Genomic DNA, 21,641 nt, shown 5'->3' with positions numbered 1-21,641 from the left:
TAGTCTTATATATACAAACGATATTATCTTCCTTTGCACATAGGTAGATTTCAATGATTTAGGCGGCCAAAAATATTTTTTGCTTGAAATTAGTTATAGTCCAGTCATTACGTACATTCAAAAAAGAAAATGAATTTGCGCTTCTAATTTTTTAATATGTTGTAGGGGATACCTAGAAAAGCTTAACTTGAGATTGTCAACCAAGCTTTCCTAGGAGCTTTCGCCGCCATGTTGAAAAAAGGGGTAAAATTTGTTTTTCGGCAATAACTCGGCTATCCGATGAGACTCGAAAATTTTTGTAGGACACTTTTTGTAGCTTTCTTTGTGCTCTACAATAACGCCCGAACCATTTTTAGCGTATCATGCATCGTTATCGAGATATCGATCGATAAAGTCAAAAATTTTGGACACAAAACCATTTTTTCGATGCATTTTCATAAACTCAATCAGATGTCGTTATTTATGTCGGTATATATGCGTGAAATAAAGACTTTGAATTACGTATTATTGCATACTTATCATCTTTTATCTGAGCTTTTATCTCAAGAATAAAATTGTCATTTTGACAAAATATTTCCCATACGGGGACTTTCAATAGGCCAATTTTATTCTCCATTTAAAAGTTTCGATGCATTCAAAAATCATAAAATAACTATAAAAATAAGGTTCATAGTAACCAACGAAAAAACAGATCAGGTTCCTAAGTCAACGCGCATATATTTTTTGGGTTCCGAACCTCAAAATAAAACAACTAATTATTTAACCCTTATAAGATTACTCTGTTATTCGTCCGTCTGTCTGTCAAGACCCTTTTTTTCATATGTATAGATAACAGCACTTAACATAAAAAATATGGTCTCAATGTTGACTTTCAGTAGCAACAACAGGGTCAACAACAACAAAAGCATAAAATAAATTAATTTTCACTAAAAATAAAAACCAACTCCAAAACAAATTATCAAACCGGCAGCCTACGGTTTGATAATTTGTTTTGGAGTTGGTTTTTATTTGNTGAGGACAGTAATCGCCTTAAGCGAACTATCGCATTCAGACTACTCTAGAGGGTAGATTTGCGCTCGTTGAACATTGAAAAAGGTACCATGGTATTCCTGGAAGTGTGTACTACCCGCGTACATGGTTTATTTTTCAATAGATTGATTTTGGAAAACTGGGTTTTGGCCGCCTAAATCGTTAAAATCTACGTATGTGCTTTGCTTTTAATTTCTACCTTCTTTGCACACGCTCGTTGTCTCCCTCTTTTTGTAATGCACACTAGTTAGTAGATTCAAAAAGTAGTCTTATTCGTAGGTCTCGGTCAAGAGGGCGCGCAATCCACAATTCTCATCGTGTTGGTTCCCGCTGAAAACCAGCTTTTCGACATGGCGCTTGTTATGTCGCGAATATTGCTGAGCGGACGCCTCTTCAACATAGCTTCTAATTTAATGTTATGTACTGTATTTTTTATACTGAATAAAGTATTCTTATGTAAATCTAGAACTCGAATTAACCACATCAACAAAATCGCGTATCATGTCCTCTGAGGTTTCCTTCAGAGGGTCATGCTGCTCCTGCTCTGTTCTGTTTTTTAATTTTCTTTTAGTGTCAAATAAACCTTTTGTTATCTTATCTTATCAATAGACTACGTTACCAGCCAGGCTAAAATGTGTGGCATGATCTATCGATGATTTTAGACAAAAAAATGGGAGTTAATTGCGTTTTGCGTATTTATAAAATGGCCTACTTGTTATGATGATGATAAAGCCTGCCAGACCAAGGCTTCTCTTAGCGATATGACTAAACATAAAAAAATAAATAAAACGCATCAATTACCTTTCGTTTACTGTCCCCCTGGCTGACGCTGGGCGCGTCGCCGGCGCCGTTGGCCTCGGCGCTGTTGGCGGCCGCCACCGCCGCCACGTCCGTCGCGTTGGTACTCATCTCCATCGCTAGTAAGACATCTAAAATTCAACATTAGTATTTACTATGACAAACTTAAGAAAATTAGGCAGCAGACCGACACCCTATAGCTTATACTTGGGAAATACAATGGCGATCATTGGACTTTTGATATGAATGTTTTGTCTAGCCGTGTGGTGACGGCAGAGTAGAATACATTTGTCACTAACACCTACTCTGCCTGCGGATGTCGTAAGAGGCGACTTAGGGACTACACATCAAACAGAGAACGGGCAGCAGCGCTCTCTGAAAAACATCAATCTTTTAACTGCGATCTCCAACCCGCCTGCCAAGCGGGATTGGGGATTATGGCAAAACCCTCCACTATAGTGGAGGAAGCTCATAGTCCAGCAGTGGACTATAAAGGGTTGTTGATGATGATGATGATGATGATTATGTCTAGCTCTTGTTATCGACAGAAGGACGAAATAGTCTCGTAACACGTTATACCGAGACAAATAAGCGCTCGTCTTTTCGCGCAAGTGTACATGCGCACAAATGGCTTTTTGCGTTTGTGTCTTCGCCCAAGTGTACCAGAATCGTACACGGGAGATCGGGTTGTCGGCGCCCGCGCAGCCGTTGTCAATAACTTACTATGCGCGGCGCGTCTGTTCATCTCCCCGAGTAGGCATCGAAACAAAACACGCGCGGCGAACCCGTCGGCGGGTATAATCCACAAGAAATTCACGAGCGAGTGACGTATGCGCGCGGATCGGCACATTACCGATCACTGACGCATGTAAACGAAACGGTGCTAGTCTCCGAGACGAGCTAAATTACACCATATTGTTGAAGAAATTAAGTAGAAATTTTTTTTAAATGCCTTCGCGAAGAAAACTTTCTGTACGTAGTACGTCATTCTGTGGGAATAACTTACTGTGCGCGGCGCGTCGTTTAGCCGCCTTCTTGTTGGGTCCCAGCCCAGTAGCGGAGTGCGGCGGCGCGTCGCACTGCACCAGGAACTCCCGCCGGCGCGCTTGCCCGCGCTCCTCTAGCACGCGGTACTGCGGCGAGCGCGCGCGGACGCGTGTAGACGGATATAGGGTTGTCAGCGCCCGCGCAGCCATTGGTATTAACAGGCCTGTTCATCTCCCCGAGTAGGCATCGAAAACAAAACACGCGCGGCGAACCCGTCGGCGGGTATAATCCACAAGGAATTCACGAGCGAATAGTGAGTGACGTACGCGCGCGTATTTTTCACCGTCCTATCGGATCGGCACATTACCGATCAATGACGCATGTAAACGAAACGGTGCTCGACTCCGAGACGCGCTAAATTACACCATATCGTTGACGAAATTGAGTAGACATTTTTTAAATGCCTTCGCGAAGAGAACTCTCTGTACGTAGTACGTCATTCTGTGGTAATAACTTACTGTGCGCGGCGCGTCGCTTAGCCGCCTTCTTGTTGGGTCCCAGCCCTGTAGCCGAGTGCGGCGGCGAGCGCGCGCGCACGGCGTGTAGACGTACGTATCGGGACACATGCGCGAAAAGCCATTTGCATTTCGCATGTCTTTCGCGCTCATATCTTTTCGCGGAAGTTTCCATGCGCGCAAATGGCTTTTCGCGCATGTATACCAGAACCGTAGATGGGGTTAACTTACTGTGCGCGGCGCGTCGCTTAGCAGCCTTCTTGTTGGGTCCCAGCCCAGTAGCAGAATGCGGCGGCGCGTCACACTGCACCAGGAATTCCCGCCGGCGCGCTTGCCCGCGCTCCTCTAGCACGCGGTACTGCGGCGAGCGCGCGCGCACGGCGTGGCGGGCGACGGCGAGCCGGGATATCGGGTTGTCGGCGCCCGCGCAGCCGTTTGTAGCGCAGGCTGTTACGCCGCCTTCCTGCAGACAAGACGTAAACTTTGATGAGCATGTATAAAGTGTTATCACCTCTGCCACCATAGAAATGGCAGCACTATTTCTGTGTAGCAAACTCAACCGGTGAATGCCAAGTTTGTCTCAGGGGAAAGTTGTCATTGGACCCGCAATATATGAGTTCAAAGTTAAGAATCGACTCCTCATAGTGCAAAGCAGAACCACTTCGCACTTTATGTTATGCTTACAAATTGGCAGCGTAGCAGGATGAAGCGTAGCGTTAAGTGGAAAGGTGCTACGTATTGCCCAGTGCTATACGAAGCTCAAAAAATTCTGCGTCACGAAAGACAAAAGAAGCACGACTCGCGCGCATCTTGATGAGATTCTTGGGTTTATACGTGTAGTGTTGCATGTCGGACAGTGCTCAGAAACACATCACGCATAACTTGATTCAATCATAACTTAGTGTAGTGTCGCGGGTCGGGACAGTGCTTCCAAGCTACAAGTTTAATAGCTTCTTAGCACATCACTCATACCTTGATAAGGTTCCTAGGTTTGTATGTGTGTAATGTGTCGTGCGTATCTTGATGAGGTTCCTGGGTTTATTCTTGGCGGGCTGCCATGATGGCGGTGCTCTCCGTCTCGATGTCGCTATATTACAGTGCGTCAAATGAGAAAAGACGCTCGTATCACGTACCTTGATGAGGTTCCTAGGTTTCTTCTTGGCGGGCTGGTGGCAGCGCTTGGCGGCGCTTCGCTTGGATACTTCTCGGGCTGGAGGCGGCGGTCTCCGTCTCCATGTCGCTATGTTACAGTGCGTCAATGACAAAAGACACTCGCGTCACGTACGTTGATGAGGTTCCTGGGTTTAGTGTAGTATCGCGTGTCGGGACAGTGCTACGAAGCTACAAGAAGAAGAAGCACATGTCTCGTACCTTGATGAGGTTCCTGGGTTTCTTCTTGGCGGGCTGGTGACGGCGCTTGTCGAGTCTCGTCTCGTCTTTCGTTCGGCCGGCGTCGCGCCGCTTGGACACTTTCTTTCCGTTGCCCTCGCCCTCAGTCTCTCTCGATGTCGCTATATTACAGTGCGTCTAAAGATGCGTGTATCACATACCTTGATGAGGTTCCTGGGTTTCTTCTTGGCGGGCTGGTGGCGGCGCTTGTCGTGCGGCGGGCGCGGGCGCAGCAGCGCGGGCGGCCAGCGGCGCCGCATCTCGTCCAGCATTCGCTCGGCGGCGCGCCGCTTGGACACCTTCTTGCCGTTGCCCTCGCCTTCCGTCTCATGTCCCTATGTTATAGTGCGTCAATGACAAAAGACGCTCGTGTCACGTACCTTGATGGGANTCACCCTGTAGAACAGCCCGAACAGCTAGGGACTGGAATTCGTTGCCTGCTGCTGTCTTTCCCGAAAACTATAATACGGGCCTTTTCAAGGCGAGAGTGAATAGGCACTTACAGGGCAGATATGTACCATCCTAGACTGCATCCCACTTAACATCAGGTGCGATTGTGGTCAAATACCTGCCTTATTATGCATAAAAAAAAATATCTGTATTAGCCCGACTTCATCATGATCAACGTGGTCATATAATTAAAAAAAATATAGAGATAGTTTTTTAAATAACTTGAAAAATCCTTGAACTGCCTAAGGCGGGAATTGAACCCACGATAAGATGTGACTCTTACAGCTAAAAATTAAATAACTAAATAGAGATAGCTCAAGAAAACACCCACCTTTCGTTTACTGTCCCCCTGGCTGACGCTGGGCGCGTCGCCGGCGCCGTTGGCCTCGGCGCTGTTGGCGGCCGCCACCGCCGCCACGTCTGTCGCGTTGGTGCTCATCTCCATCGCTAGTAAGACATCTAAAATTCAACATTAGTATTTACTATGACAAACTTAAGAAAATTAGGTAGCAGACCGACACCGTATAGCTTATACTTGGGAAATAAAATGGCGATCATTGGACTTATGATATGAATATTATGTCTAGCCGTGTGGTGACGGCAGAGTAGAATACATTTGTCACCAACCACTACTCTTCCCGCGGGTGTCGTAAGAGGCGACTTAGAGACTACACATCAAACAGAGAACGGGCAGCAGCGCTCTCTAAAAAACATAAATCTTTTAAACTGCGATCTCCAACCCGCCTGCCAAGCGGGATTATAGTGCTCATAGTCCAGCAGTGGACTATAAAGGGTTGTTGATGATGATGATGATGATTATGTCTAGTTCTTGTTATCGATAGAAGGACGAAATAGTCTCGTAACACGTTATACCGAGACAAATAAGCGCTCGTCTTTTCGCGCAAGTGTCAATAACTTACTGTGCGCGGCGCGTCGCTTAGCAGCCTTCTTGTTGGGTCCCAGCCCAGTAGCAGAATGCGGCGGCGCGTCACACTGCACCAGGAATTCCCGCCGGCGCGCTTGCCCGCGCTCCTCTAGCACGCGGTACTGCGGCGAGCGCGCGCGCACGTCGTGTAGACGTACGTATCGGGACACATGCGCGAAAAGCCATTTGCATTTCGCATGTCTTTCGCGCTCATATCTTTTCGCGGAAGTTACCATGCGCGCAAATGGCTTTTCGCGCAAGTGTACCAGAACCGTAGACGGGAGGTTAACTTACTGTGCGCGGCGCGTCGCTTGGCCGCCTTCTTGTTGGGTCCCAGCCCGGTAGCGGAGTGCGGCGGCGCGTCGCACTGCACCAGGAATTCCCGCCGGCGCGCTTGCCCGCGCTCCTCTAGCACGCGGTACTGCGGCGAGCGCGCGCGGACGGCGTGGCGGGCGACGGCGAGCCGGGATATCGGGTTGTCGGCGCCCGCGCAGCCGTTGGTAGCGCAGGCTGTTACGCCGCCTTCCTGTGGGCGAAGATATAAAAAACTCAGATCTTCTTCACTTGAAATAGATTATTGCAAAAAGGAATGCTGTGTATACCTGTAATTGAGGTCATGCGCAAAGTTATAACAAATCCGGAAGATGTAGAGAGGGCAGACTTTCCGTCTCGATGTCCCTATGTTACAGTGCGTCAATGACAAAAGATGCTCGCATCACGTACCTCGATGGGGTTCTTAGGTTTTTTTTGGAGGGCTGGTGACGTCGCTCTCCGTCTCAATGTCGCTATGTTAGGCTGGTTTCAGAGTCGGCTAGTGCGTCTCAAAAGCGCGCGCACGACCGGTGGACCGCTGTGAAACGAGTCTTGATATCGCGCGTTTCTTTGCGATGTGCGCGCTTCGCCGGCGCCGGCCGGACAGCGCGGGTCTCACGAACGGCGCGTTTGAAGGGCGTGTCTATGAAACGCAAATACTACCTAGTGTAATTGTAAGCGAGCGCGTGTGACCGGCGCCGGTCAAACGCTTGACTCTGAAATCAGCCTTACAGTGCGTCAATGACAAAAGACGCTCGTGCCTCGTACCTTGATGAGGTTCCTAAGTTTTTTCTTGGCGCGTTTCGTGGTCGCGATGTCGACTATGTTACAGTGCGTAAATGACAAAAGACGCTCGTATCACGTACCTTGATGAGGTCCCTAGGTTTATGTGTAGCGTACAGTTTCATGTGTACCTTGATGAGGTTCCTGGGTTTCTTCTTGGCGGGCTGGTGGCGGCGCTTGTCGTGCGGCGGGCGCGGGCGCAGCAGCGCGGGCGGCCAGCGGCGCCGCATCTCGTCCAACATTCGCTCGGCGGCGCGCCGCTTGGACACCTTCTTGCCGTCACCCTCGCCTTCAGTCTATGTGGCTATATTACAGTGCGTCAAAGGACAAAAGACGCTCTTATCACGTACCTCGATGGGGNTGATGGGATTCCTGGGTTTTTTCTTGGAGGGCTGATGGCGTCGCTCTCCGTCTCAATGTCGCTATGTTAGGCTGGTTTCAGAGTAACGCTGGCGGCACGCGCCGTCGGCCGGTGCGTCTCAAAAGCGCGCGCATGACCGGTGGACCGCTGTCAAACGAGTCTTGATATCGCGCGTTTCTTTCTTCGCCGGCGCCGGCCGGACAGCACGCGTCTCACGAAAGGCGCGTTTGAAGGGCGTGTCTATGAAACGCAAATACTACCTAGTGTAATTGTAAGCGCGCGCGTGTGACCGGCGCCGGTCAAACGATTGACTCTGAAATCAGCCTTACAGAGCGTCAATGACAAATGACGCTCGTGCCTCGTACCTTGATGAGGTTCCTGGGTTTCTTCTTGGCGCTCGGCGGCGCGCCACTTGGACACTTTCTTGCCGTTACCCTCGCCCTCAAGTCTCTATGTCGCTATGCGTCAAATGACAAAAGAAGCACGACTTGTGTCTCGTACCTTGATGAGGTTCCTGGGTTTCTTCTTGGCGCTCGGCGGCGCGCCGCTTGGACACTTTCTTGCCGTTACCCTAGCTCTTAGTCTCTACGTTGCTATGCGTCAAATGACAAAAGAAGCACATCTCGCACCTTGATGAGGTTCCTGGGTTTCTTCTTGGCGGGCTGGTGACGGCGCTTGTCGAGTCTCGTCTCGTCTTTCGTTCGGCCGGCGTCGCGCCGCTTGGACACTTTCTTTCCGTTGCCCTCGCCCTCAGTCTCTCTCGATGTCGCTATATTACAGTGCGTCTAAAGATGCGTGTATCACATACCTTGATGAGGTTCCTGGGTTTCTTCTTGGCGGGCTGGTGGCGGCGCTTGTCGTGCGGCGGGCGCGGGCGCAGCAGCGCGGGCGGCCAGCGGCGCCGCATCTCGTCCAACATTCGCTCGGCGGCGCGCCGCTTGGACACCTTCTTGCCGTTACCCTCGCCTTCAGTCTCGATGTCGCCCACTGTGCACGCCGTTACGAACACCTGAAAACAGCAACGAGAATTTTTGTTAGTTTTAGCACAGAATAATAATAAGTACTACGTACAGAAGTTTTACTTCGCGAAGGTATTTAAAAAAATGTATGCTCAATGTCATTAACAATATGGTGTAATTTAGCTTGTCTCAAGAGTCAAGCAAGTTTGTCAAAAGTTTTGTTGACAAACGTCAGTGATCGGTACTGCGCCGAAGCTATAGGGCTGACTTCGGTAAAATGATGTGACGTGAGGTGCCAAACTGCAGAAAATGGCGGAAGAAATACATGACTTAGCATGAATTATCATGAATAATATTAACTACTTATTTACCTCTCAGTGTCTTCAGGCAACTTAAAAAAGTACATTCTGTGTTTTTATAATTATTTAGGCAGTTAAATACTACATACACAGTATTTAGAACACCATTTTCTTTATTTTTTTTCCATCATACACAAGAATACGCGTGCGTGAGTCAAAGTTCGCTCGTATGTGAGGCCTTGTCGAATAGTACTCCTGTAGGGGGCAATCGTGCGTGTTTTGTTTTTGATGTAAACTCACGGAGATGAACAGGCCTGGTTTTAGTTAATTTAATTTACAAATTTAATACGTAAAATTAAAATTATTCATACATTGACAACTATCATAGATGTAAATACCTAAATTGTAAACAGAGTGACAACACAAGGTGGAATGACGACCTCATAAAGTAGGAAGGCGCTGGATGCAGGTCACTGGTTAGTTGCGGCCAACCAGTCATTATAGAAATTATTGAGGGAGGCCTAGACCTAGACCAGTGGACGTCCTATTATATCCTAATTTGCTCACAATTTTTCTGAAGTAAAATATTTTTCCGCAAAGACCGATCCTGCGCCGCTCGCATCCAGGCACCTTTGTGGAAATCCTTAGGGGAGGCCTTTCTCCAGCAGTGGACGTCTTTCGGCTGAAACGAACGAACGAAAAATATTTTTCATTATTGTATCATTTACCCGCATGTGCGGCGGGCCGCGCTCGGACTTGACGGTGAACTGCACGGAGAGGTTCCGCTTGAGCGCCAGCTCGTGCACCAGCGACACCGGCGACTTCACCTCCGAGTTCAGGATGTCGGCGCTCGCGTCGCCTGGGGAAGATTCATTTCATTTTAGTAACTTGAATAGAGATGTATGAGTAGCCGTAGCACTATTATTATTCGTAGCAGTGCAGTATTACTCAGCTAGCTACAGCCAACACAGGCCCAAATAGTCGTCGTAGCACTACTGCTGTATCCCCAAGCAGTTGTAGCGGCATTTGCTTTTGAACTAGGAAATCACACAAAACTACGAACGTGTTTACTCACCATTTTCTCCTTCCGTCTGCGCTGTAGTGGTCGTAGCAATGCCGTTGGTCGTAGCAGCAGCCCCGGGTGTCGCCGTAGCAGCAGCGACTTGTGATCCAGGCGAGGGCTGCAGGTCATGTAAGGCGTGGGCGGCGGCATCATAGCACGTGCGTAGAGGGCTAGCTTTCTAACGTATAGTCACTTACCATTTTCTCCTTTCGTCTGCGCTGTAGTGGTCGTAGCAGTGCCGTTGGTCGTAGCAGCAGCGCAGCGGCGGCTTGTGACCCTGGCGAGGGCCGCAGGTCGCGAGCTCAAGCGGCGGCATCATAGCACATGCTTAGACGACCAGCTTCTAACGTGTTCGTTCACTCACCATTTTCTCCTTCCGTCTGCGCTGTAGTTGTCGTAGCAGTGCCGTTGGTCGTAGCAGCAGCGCCGGGTGTCGCCGTAGCAGCAGCCGCCTGTGATCTAGGCGAGGGCCGTAGGTCGTGTAACGCTCGAGCGGCGGCATCGTAGCACGATCGTAGAGAGCTAGCTTTTAACGTGTTCACTCACCATTTTCTCCATCCGTCTGCGCTGTAGCGGTCGTAGCAGTGCCGTTGGTCGTAGCAGCGGTCCCGGGTGTCGCCGTAGCAGCAGCCACCTGTGATCCGGGCGAGGGCCTCAGATCGTGTAAAGCTCGAGCTGCGGCGTCGTGTCTAGCAGCTTGTGGTGTGGCGCCCTCGCCGAGCCAGGCGCGGCCGCCGACGCTGACGCGCACGCGGTAGAGAAGCGGCCCGCCCACGCCTACGCCTGCCACGCCGACTGGTGCGCTGTAGGGAGGAAATAAGGTATATTTTAAATAAGCAAGTCTTCTTCTTGTCGTGTCGACAACAAACCTACACAGCGTCAGCCCAAAACTCCGCCACAAGAGTGGCGTTGTCAGTAGCCTTCATTAAATCTTCCTGCGTGCAGTTGTTTGGGCACGCAGGGCACGACATCATGTGCTTCGTCGACTGCAAGCAAGTCTTAAAGGCAATGTATTATGGGCATGTTAAGGCATTTGTAATGGTCGTTAACTCGAACAATATTACGACAACAGTTTCGGGTGCCAAGGTTTACTGTCGTAGATCGTTATTATTATTGACGGGGTACTGAAAAATATCACTGACTATTACCACATAATAATAATAAGTACTACGTACAGAAGTTTTACTTCGCGAAGGTATTTAAAAAATTGTATGCTCAATGTCATTAACAATATAGTGTTATTTAGCCTGTCTCAAGAGTCAAGCACCATTTTGTTGACAAACGTCAGTGATCGGCACTGCGCCGAAGCTATAGGGCTGACTTCGGTAAAATGATGTGACGTGAGGTGCCAAACTGCGGAAAATGGCGGAGGAAATACATGATTTAGCATGAATTATCATGAATAATATTAACAACTTAAAAAGTACATTCTGTGTTTTTATAATTATTTAGGCAGTAAAATACTGCACAGTATTTAGTACACCATTTTCTTTATTTTCTTCCATCATACACAAGAATACGCGTGCGTGAGTCAATGTTCGCTCGTATGTGAGGCCTTGTCGAATAGTATCCTGTAGGTGGGCCATCGTGCGTGTTTTGTTTTCGATGTAAATTCGCGGAGATGAACAGGCCTGCTATTACTACCATTATTACGCTAAAAGTTATGCTAGTTTATGTGGCCTCTCGGGATGTACACGGCGGGCTGGCACAGCTTCACGGCCGCGTGTGTAGAGAGCACGGCACTCACCCCACGGCCACGGGCGCGAGCGGGAAGCGGTAGGGCGGCGGCGGGCGGGGGCGGGCGGCGCGCACGCCGGCGCACACGGGCGGGATGGACGTGTACACGGCGGGCTGGCACAGCTTCATGGCCAGCGCGTTCAGCTCCACCGTCGGCATCACTGCACCTGCGAATTGACACATGATCAACGCTGCACTAATACACTTTCACTTTAAAGCTGGCGAAATAATGCTTTGATGGCGCGGTGGCGGCGCGGCGGCGGTTTTACTCGGTGCGTATGAACAGTGCAAAGGCGCGGCGTCGTGTGCAGGAGCGCTAAAGCTGCTTTTCCGTCACGGTTTTCTAAATGGCATTGCGGGAGACGTGTTTGTAAAGAACCAGTGGAATAACTTTACTGGCTTCGCTCACCCCTACTCCACTGGAAAGCAGCCTACGGAGTTCTAAGAGATTAACAGCAGTAGCCCTGACGTTAGGTGACCATTCGTCGTGGGCGCCCTCTATTACGCGTACGCTGCTTTAGGGCGTCAAGTTTGGCGTGGCCATTGACCCCGAGTGCTGATGGGGCGGGTGCGCGGCAGGCGCACCCTATTGCGTCGCATTATGATTCAGTTCTACGGGGCCACTGACGTGAGTGCCAGTAGTGTTGGATCGCCTAATTGTACCGCATTAAGGTTCACTTCAGCGTGGCCACTGACCTGAGTGGCGATGATGCGCGCGCGCGGCGGCGGCGGCGGGAAGCTGGTCGCCGTCAGCGCGCCCTATTGCGCCGCATTAAGATTCACTTCAGCGTGGCTACTGACCTGAGTGCCGATGATATGGATGCGCGGAGTCGTCCGCGGCGGGCGCACCCTTATTACATAGCGTTAAGGTTCACTTCTGCGCGCCACTGACCTGAGTGCCGATGATGCGGGTGCGCGGAGGCTTGCGCGGCGGCGGCGGGAAGCTGTCGCCGTCAGCGAGCCTTATTGCGTCGCATTAAGGTTCACTTCAGCATGACCACTGACCCGAGCGCCGATGCTGCAGTGCACTCTAATGCGTCGCGTTAAGGTTCACTTCAGCGTGGCCATTGACCTGAGTGGCGGTGGTGCGGGTACGCGGCGGCGTGGGCAGCGGGCGCACCCTTATTGGATCGCTTTAAGGTTCCCTTCAGCATGGCCACTAACCCGAGTGCCGACGCTGCAGTGCACTCTAATGTGTCGCCTTAAGGTTCACTTCTGCGTGCCACTGACCTGAGTGGCGATGATGCGGGTGCGCGGAGGCGTGCGCGGCGGGCGCGCGCGGCGGCGGCGGCGGGAAGCTGGTCGCCGTCAGCGCGCCCTATTACGTCGCATAAAGGTTCACTTCTGCGTGGCCAATGACCTAAGCGGCGGTGGTGCGAATGCGCAGACGCGTGCGCACCCTAGTGCGATGCGTTAGAGCCCAATTCAGCGTGACCACTTCCTGAATGCGCCTTTTTGCATCACGTTAGAGTCCAGTTCCCCGTGGCCACTGACCTGAGTGCCGATGATGCGGGTGCGCGGAGGCGTGCGCGGCGGGAAGCTGGTCGCCGTCAGAGCGCTCTATTGCGTCGAGTTAAGGTTCACTTCAGTGCGCCGCCTTAAGGTGCAGTTCTCTATGGCTGACCTGAGTGGTGGTAGAGCGGGTGCGCGACCTATTACGCCGCGGTAGAGTTCAGTTCGGCGGGTTCACAGACCTGAGTACGCATAGAGCAGATGCGTGCTAATGTACCCTATTGCGTCACGTTAAGGTTCACTTCTGCGTGCCACTGACCTGAGTGCCGGTGGTGCGGGTGCGCGGAGGCGTGCGCGGCGGGCGCGCGCGGCGGCGGCGGCGGGAAGCTGGTCGCCGTCAGCGCCGCGTTCGCCGCCGCGTTAAGGTTCACTTCAGTGCGCCGCCTTAAGGTGCAGTTCTCTATGACTGACCTGAGTGGTGGTAAAGCCTGGTCCGTGAGCACGTAGAATCCCGTCCAATGACCCCAAGCTACCCATCCTTATCGCTCGCGCTTAATTATATTGCTGTCGCGACTGTGCGACGCGCGCCCGCAGTGAGTGTGCGAGGGCGACAGCAACATAATTACGTGCGAGCGACAAGGATGGGCAGCTTGGGGTCATTGGACGGAATTCTACGTGCTCACGGACCAGGTTTTAGTGCGGGTGCGCGCCCTATTATGCTGCGATAGAGTTCAGTTCGGCGGGTTCACTGACCTGAGTACGCATAGAGCAGACGCGTGCTAATGTGCCCTATTGCGTCGCATTAAGATTCACTTCAGCCTGGCCACTGACCTGAGTGCCGATGATGCGGGTGCGCGGAGGCGTCCGCGGCGGGCGCGCGCGGCGGCGGCGGCGGGAAGCTGGTCGCCGTCAGCGCGACCACTGATGTGAGTGCCGACACTGCAGTGCACTCTATTACGTCGCCTTAAGGTTCACTTCAGCGTGGCCATTGACCTGAGTGGCGGTGGTGCGGATGCGCGGAGGCGTGCGCGGCGGGCGCAACCTTATTGCATCGCGTTAAGGTTCACTTCAGCGTGGCCACCGACCTGAGTGGCGGTGCTGCAGTGCACTCTATTACGTCGCCTTAAGGTCTACTTCTGCGTGCCACTGACCTGAGTGGCGGTGGTGCGGGTGCGCGGAGGCGTGCGCGGCGGGCGCGCGCGGCGGCGGCGGCGGGAAGCTGGTCGCCGTCAGCGCCGCGCTCGCCGCCGCGTGCTGGGCGCGTTTTATTGACGATCCCTGCAACCAAATAATGAGGAAATTATAATTTCTTACCACTGAAAAATGATCTACTTGCTAAGAGCGCTTTCACATTTAGGCGACTTTAGCAGCGCGACAAACGCGCGATAAACGCGCTGCCGATAATTTCATACTATGTGACAGCGGATGCATGCCTTCACGTTATAAAAACCCCGCTGCCGCGCTGCTGTCGCGCTTCTAACGCCCTAATGTGAAAGCGCTCTAAGGTTGAAAAGTATCCTATTTATGGCATGCATAGGCTTACTGAGTCACGCGTCTGCGTCTCATTGCTTATATTCGACGCAAAGACTCGAGGCAGGCAGGGCCATAAGTACATTTTGAAACAGAGATGCACACACGCCAATGTTTTATTAACCAGCGCCTTCCCGCTACCTTTATGAGGTCGTCGGTCTACCTTGTGGGTGGAGCGACCTTACACCGCCCATAAAGTTAATATTCCTTCGGAATAGAGCAACAATCACGAGCTGTCAAACGAAACCAAAAATGAGATGTCATTTGTGTGTGTAAATATAAATATGTGTGCATGCTAGTGATGTATGTCGTTACTTTTCACATGAATATCGATATCGATTTATATTAATTAACACCTAACAGTAGTAATATTAATGGAACTAAAATAGGATAGAATGTCCATATACAATCCGTATATGGGAGAGTGGAAAATAAAAATAAAACTCAGAAGATTTAAATGATTTAACTGATTTAATTGAAAGAGCAACAAACATCAAGACATCCATATAAACTTTCTGATTTCTAATTATTAAGAGTAAGTCAATAATTAAAAATGATAATTCTGACGATATAACCGTATGAAAGGAAATTCCGTGAATTAAAAATATCAAATAATTCGTTAACCATACGTATGAATCTAACAGTGGCTTCTGAGTTCTGAAATTGGCGTAAATTCAAAAAGTTTTGGCAATATTCTATGGCTGTGGCAACAGACTCCGATAACAATTGTACGGCTAATTTAACTTTCATTTTTTGTTTCATGAAAATTATATTTCTGAAAGTTAACTTATTGGCAAGTCTCAAGCCTTCTTTTACTTGAAGGTCGTACAGTTCTGTTACAAAAGACAATGCCGGAAATTGGCGTCTTTTTTTTTTCGCGCGGCCATCGACCAAACCTTATTTTTTGATTATTAAATAGTGTAATAAACCAAACTTACTACAACATGTATACCTCTAAACTCAGTCTGAACCGAGTTACGAGCATTAAAAGTTTGATGATTTTCATACTAGATTTACTTTTTGCGCTCAAGTTTTGTAAGAAATTGCAACAAAATAGTGACATTATATGTGTAAACAAACAATACCNCTTCACGGCCGCGTGTGTAGAGAGCACGGCACTCACCCCACGGCCACGGGCGCGAGCGGGAAGCGGTAGGGCGGCGGCGGGCGGGGGCGGGCGGCGCGCACGCCGGCGCACACGGGCGGGATGGACGTGTACAGGCGGGCTGGCACAGCTTCACGGCCGCGTGTGTAGAGAGCACGGCACTCACCCCACGGCCACGGGCGCGAGCGGGAAGCGGTAGGGCGGCGGCGGGCGGGGGCGGGCGGCGCGCACGCCGGCGCACACGGGCGGGATGGACGTGTACAGGCGGGCTGGCACAGCTTCACGGCCGCGTGTGTAGAGAGCACGGCACTCACCCCACGGCCACGGGCGCGAGCGGGAAGCGGTAGGGCGGCGGCGGGCGGGGGCGGGCGGCGCGCACGCCGGCGCACACGGGCGGGATGGACGTGTACAGGCGGGCTGGCACAGCTTCACGGCCGCGTGTGTAGAGAGCACGGCACTCACCCCACGGCCACGGGCGCGAGCGGGAAGCGGTAGGGCGGCGGCGGGCGGGGGCGGGCGGCGCGCACGCCGGCGCACACGGGCGGGATGGACGTGTACACGGCGGGCTGGCACAGCTTCATGGCCAGCGCGTTCAGCTCCACCGTCGGCATCACTGCACCTGCGAATTGACACATGATCAACGCTGCACTAATACACTTTCACTTTAAAGCTGGCGAAATAATGCTTTGATGGCGCGGTGGCGGCGCGGCGGCGGTTTTACTCGGTGTGTATGAATAGTGCAAAGGCGCGGCGACGGCGCGGCGGCGGCGCGGTAGCGGCGTCAGGAGTAGTAAGTCCTAAAAGTGTGCTAAATGACATTGCAGGAGACGTGTTTGTAAAGCGCTAGTGGAATAATTTTATTTTACTGGCTTCGCTCACCCCTACTTCACTATAAATCAGCAAGAGTTAGACAAGAAAAATTAACAGCAGTAGCCCTGAAGTGTGCTGCGTTACGGCGTCCAGTTTGGCGTAGCCATTGACCCGAGTGCCGATAGAGCGGTTGCGTACGGGTGTGCCCTATTAGATTGCATTAGAGTCCAGTTCTCCGTGGCCACTGACCTGAGTGGCGGTGGTGCGGGTGCGCGGAGGCGTGCGCGGCGATGGCGGCGGGAAGCTGGTCGCCGTCAGCGAGCCTTATTGCGTCGCATTAAGGTTCACTTTAGCGTGGCCACTGACCTGAGTGGCGGTGGTGCGGATGCGCGAAGGCGTGTGCACCCTATTACGCGATAGAGTTCAGTTCGGCGGGTTCACTGATTTCAGTACGCGGAGCAGATGCGTGCTAATGTACCCTATTGCGTCGCCTTAAGGTCTACTTCTCCGTGGCCACTGACCTGAGTGCCGATGGTGCGGGTGCGCGGAGGCGTGCGCGGCGGGCGCGCGCGGCGGCGGCGGCGGGAAACTGGTCGCCGTCAGAGCGCCCTATTGCGCCGCATTAAGATTCACTTCAGCGTGGCACTGACCTGAGTGGCGGTGCTACGGTGCAACCTTATTGCCTTACTTTAAGGTTCACTTCAGCGTGGCTACTGACCTGAGTGCCGATGATGCGGGTGCACGGAGGCGTGGGCGGCGGGCGCGCGCGGCGGCGGCGGAGGGAAGCTGGTCGCCGTCAGCGCACCCTATTACGTCGCATAAAGGTTCACTTCTGCGTGGCCAATGACCTAAGTGGCGGTGGTGCGAATGCGCAGACGCGTACGCACGCACCCTAGTGCGATGCGTTAGAGCCCAATGGGGGCTATCGTTTTAGCGCTCACCAGTTGGCGCCACTGTAGAGTAAGGTCCTGTCACTTGCTAGTAGCGAAGACAGTGGCGCCAGCTGGTGAGTGCGAAAGTGGTAGGAGGACTATCGCATTTGCACTCATTAAGATGACGCCACTGTAGAGTAAGGTCCTGTCAATCGCCAGGGGTGCCAACTGTTAAGTATAAAAACGATAGCCCTCATTCAGCGTGGCCACTGACCTGAGTGGCGGTGGTGCGGGTGCGCGGAGGCGTGCGCGGCGGGCGCGCGCGGCGGCGGCGGCGGGAAGCTGGTCGCCGTCAGCGCCGCGCTCGCCGCCGCGTGCTGGGCGCGTTTTATTGACGATCCCTGCAACCAAATAATGAGGAAATTACAATTTCTGATCACTGAGAAAAGACCTAAACATGCTAAATCTTATCTTACCGATGATTTTAGGCGACAAATGTATGTATGGACTTATCGCGTAAAATCGATAAAAGCGCGCGGTGGAAGCGTATCGCGGCGCGCATACTTTTACAGTTTTCTTGTGAATTACGGTGTTGGTTGTGTAATAATTACTTAAACTTGACTATAATCGTATTAACTTAAACAAGGTTTGAATTGTAATCTTTATTAAACAACTATTTTTTGTCCTAAATGAAATAAAGATCGTGGTCTCCTCTTTACGCCGTAGGTAAACGCGCGTAGTGCAGCGTCACAATGCTTATTAAGGAAATGTACTCTCTTTCAGACGTTGACGTCGGCGTGTGGTGGCGTCGATAGAAACGTTTGATGCTGACGTCATACGCCGCGTACAATGTTTAATAAGAGACCGTAGCTTAACTGCAAAGAATGTAGGCAGACTTACCTCAGCAGTGTATTCCTCAGTATCACCCAATCGGAGTGTTACTGTGAATACTTTTTTGTGAGCGGGTCCAGTTTCTGATGTGAGGCGGTATTGATGCTTAATCTGTAAACAAAATAAGTTACTGTCAAATAATGATGTAACAAATCTTCTAAATTCTATTTCTATTTTTTCTTAATTTTTAATCAGCGGGGTTATAACGAATCTTAGCAATCGTTGCTTATTTTAAAATTACAACGCGACTGTGAAAGATTTACGAAAACTAGCGCCACCTGTAATTGAACGCAGTGCTGTCATTGGTTGGCGAGCAGTCGTCTTGATAATGTACAATTAGAGTGTATTTAATATCGTGCGGATTTCTCTTTCACTGTGTCCCGGGTCTGGGGACGCGGGTACGCACCTTATTGTACCTGGCCAGCTCGTTGACCAGGCACATAGGAGTCTTCTCTTTACTGTTGGCCGGGGGCGCCGGGCGAGAGGCCTCATTGTCGCCCGGCGCCGCGCGCTCGTCCCCGGGCTTGTCTGCCGCGGGCGCGGGCGCCGCCTTCGCGCTGTCCGCAGCTTCTGCCACGCTGGCTGCGCTCGGCGCGGTGCTAGACTGTGTCGACACTACTGGGAATAAGGTTCAAATTAGAGCGTGCTGTTGGCAGCTGATTAAAGCTCATAGAGACGTATCAACTTGGAAAGGGATCAACACCGTATCGCCTATCGCGAGCTGTAATCGTCTTTCGCGTGTTGTCAATCGCGCGGATAAGTTTGAGTTGCAGTATGGAGTTCAATATAAAGAGTTCTGATCGCCTCGAGTTGATACGTTTACAATCCATTTCCATGTTGATAAATGTACTACGTCCTTACTGCTGATAATCGTGAAGACGAAAATAAAACGAGTAATAAATAAAAGATATTTTGGCTGATCACGAAAATAAATAGAATTAAAATTTTACACAACTACTTTTTACACAATTACAAACCAACTAGTATTTCAAATTTAGCACAAAATGTATAGATCTACACACAAGTATAACCGAGGCTAATAAATAATACATTATACATGATATTATGCTATCAACTACGGTGGTGATGATACGTCTATAGCCCTAGATCATTTATGTATCAATCTTAGTTCTTTGTTAATTCACCGTTATGTGCCTTTAATGCTCTGAATACAAAAAAAACTAACTTTTAGCTTAAAACACAGCAAATACCACTAAACTGCATGATAAAAGTATACCCAAAAAGCTAGCAAAATACAAGTAATCCAAAAATAGACGCACGCAACTGACCGAAGTCTGACATGAGTTTTTTCTGCGCGGCCAAGATCGGCGAGGACGATCTGCTCATACCTAATAATAAATACTTTCATTTCATTGAAAGTTCATCATCAACTGTTCATTTTGTACAAAATACAGCAATAATTAAAACGGACTGACCAAATTGGTATTTTTTTTAAATTAAATATAAACTCGTAAATATGAACAACGAAATGTATGCAAATTATATCAATTAGATATTATAATTTCTTTTTTTATCATAAAATTGACTGATAAAACTGCTACTTCCTGATGGGTCCATAAAATATGCAGCTTTCCAATCGAGTTCCAAATTAAAGTTCGACTTCCCTCCATTGCAAAGCAGATGACAGGTGACAAACAAAGGTTTAATAACCTTAAGAAAAGGTATACACCACGGACAATAAAAATATCAATTAAGGGGGCCTATCTTATGAGCGATACAAAAAGGTGGGCTGATGAAATAATGAGAGAAGCGGCTGAAAATTGGCTCGACCTAGCCCAGGACAGGAAGAAATGGGGCGGGATGGAGAAGGCTTTTGCCCATACAGGGTACCACAAGAATGAACAAACAAATATTTCTTATTAACTTAAATTTATTGTAACCAAAATGCTTGTGGAAGTAAAAGCTTTTTATTTATTTTATTTATCTTATGAGCAATTAGCTACCGGCCAATAATATTTTTCACAAAAGCACTGAAGATGTTTAGTGAATACCTGTGTGTGAGGGTTGTACCGCCGGCGGTTGCGGCTGCCGCTGCGGCTGGGCATAGGGCGGCGGCATGACGCCGGGCGCTCCCGGTCCGTACGCGCCGCCCATGTTGTAAGGCCGCCGCATTGGCTTCATCTGCTGCGAACCACATGTTTGGTACAGTTTAGTCTTCCAGTGAATTGACGTGTGTAAATGGACGCAGTTGTATGTAATATGGTGTGGTTTGGATCCTTATTGCTAAACTGCATCCTTGAGGCCTAATTAGGCCTCTAGTATAGCAGTATCTTTCAGTGAAATAACGGGTTCAAGAATGGGTTTAGAGCAGGGGTTTCCAAACTACGGCCCGCGCGGGCCATATCCGGCCCGCCACTGCCATCAATCCGGCTCGCGACAGCTTAAGACTAAGCCTATGTTTGTATAGGTGGGCAGAAAAAAAAATTGTTATGGCCCTTGCAACATACCGAAAAAAATATTATGGCCCCAAGGCTTCAAAGTTTGAAATGAAATGAAAGAATCTCTTCTGCTTCGATTTTCTGTGAAAGTTGACAAAGGGATTCACTTATATTTAGCCTATCTATGCAATATTGATAACTATGGCTAGATGAGTTTATAACAGGAATAACTTGAAACTGACTGTTTCCAATTTCTGTAGAACAGATTGAGTTTTTTGTTCGCAACCAAAAAAACCTATAAGAACTTACTGGTGGCACAGAGTGGTGTTGAGCCTGTGGATGGTGCGGCATCGGTCTGATAGGGTGCGGCGGGCGCTGGCCGGGCCCATGGTGCGGGACGCCCATGGCGCCCATGCCGCCCATGGCCTGGCCATGACCCGCCATCCCGGCGCCCGGCTGCGACGGACCCATCGCCACCCTTCAATCACAAACCCACTATACACCAATATTCAACACTCACATCCTCCGCTGCACTCTCTCTCACGTCACCCCACACTCTGCGACATCCTGCCTACGAGACGGTGTTATTGCAACTGCTCCGCGCCAACGGCTTTGATATATTAGTCTGTGCAAAACCCGAGGCCTCGCATTCATTACCGCTCAATAGAGACGTCGGTCATAAATGGTCCTTTGTCACTACATGACCAGTTTTCGCGACAAAGAGCGCCGCAAAAGAACCCTCGACGTATCAACAAATTACACAATATTTGCATATGAATGGCTGACCACTCAATGGGCTGCATAAAATATTTTATTAAACAGTGCCAATGTTTGAATGAACCGAGATTACTGTACAGCTATTATTATTGCTAAGTGACGTGAATTATGAACCTACTGTGATCTTAATCAATGCGATCCTAGATTTACGGCTTAGCTACCACTTTAGGGGTCAAGCTGCTGGTGAGATTCACGCCG

At 50.2% G+C, this 21,641-nt stretch overlaps 1 protein-coding gene across 1 annotated transcript; it reads right to left on the bottom strand.

The window, feature by feature from the left end:
- Nucleotides 1-1,830: 1,830 nt before the first annotated feature.
- On the bottom strand, nucleotides 1,831-21,313 carry LOC114362994 (maternal effect protein staufen-like; the record flags this gene model as incomplete). Its single annotated transcript, XM_028318577.1, is given in 16 exon segments — nucleotides 1,831-1,958; nucleotides 3,561-3,792; nucleotides 4,701-4,826; nucleotides 4,880-5,053; nucleotides 5,500-5,627; nucleotides 6,388-6,619; nucleotides 8,358-8,558; nucleotides 9,536-9,694; nucleotides 10,505-10,673; nucleotides 11,693-11,721; nucleotides 16,165-16,313; nucleotides 17,651-17,777; nucleotides 18,277-18,378; nucleotides 18,674-18,885; nucleotides 20,280-20,412; nucleotides 20,976-21,313. Coding segments are annotated over 16 exon segments (2,463 nt in total), but the record flags the coding sequence as incomplete, so codon positions are not given.
- Nucleotides 21,314-21,641: the final 328 nt, after the last annotated feature.

This window comes from Ostrinia furnacalis, unplaced genomic scaffold (assembly GCF_004193835.3).
Source record: "Ostrinia furnacalis isolate ACB-3 unplaced genomic scaffold, ASM419383v2 OfSCF6933, whole genome shotgun sequence".
Taxonomy (NCBI): Eukaryota; Metazoa; Arthropoda; class Insecta; order Lepidoptera; family Crambidae; genus Ostrinia; species Ostrinia furnacalis.
Note: the sequence above shows the minus strand (reverse complement) of the source record. Positions and strands in the feature narration are given on the sequence as shown.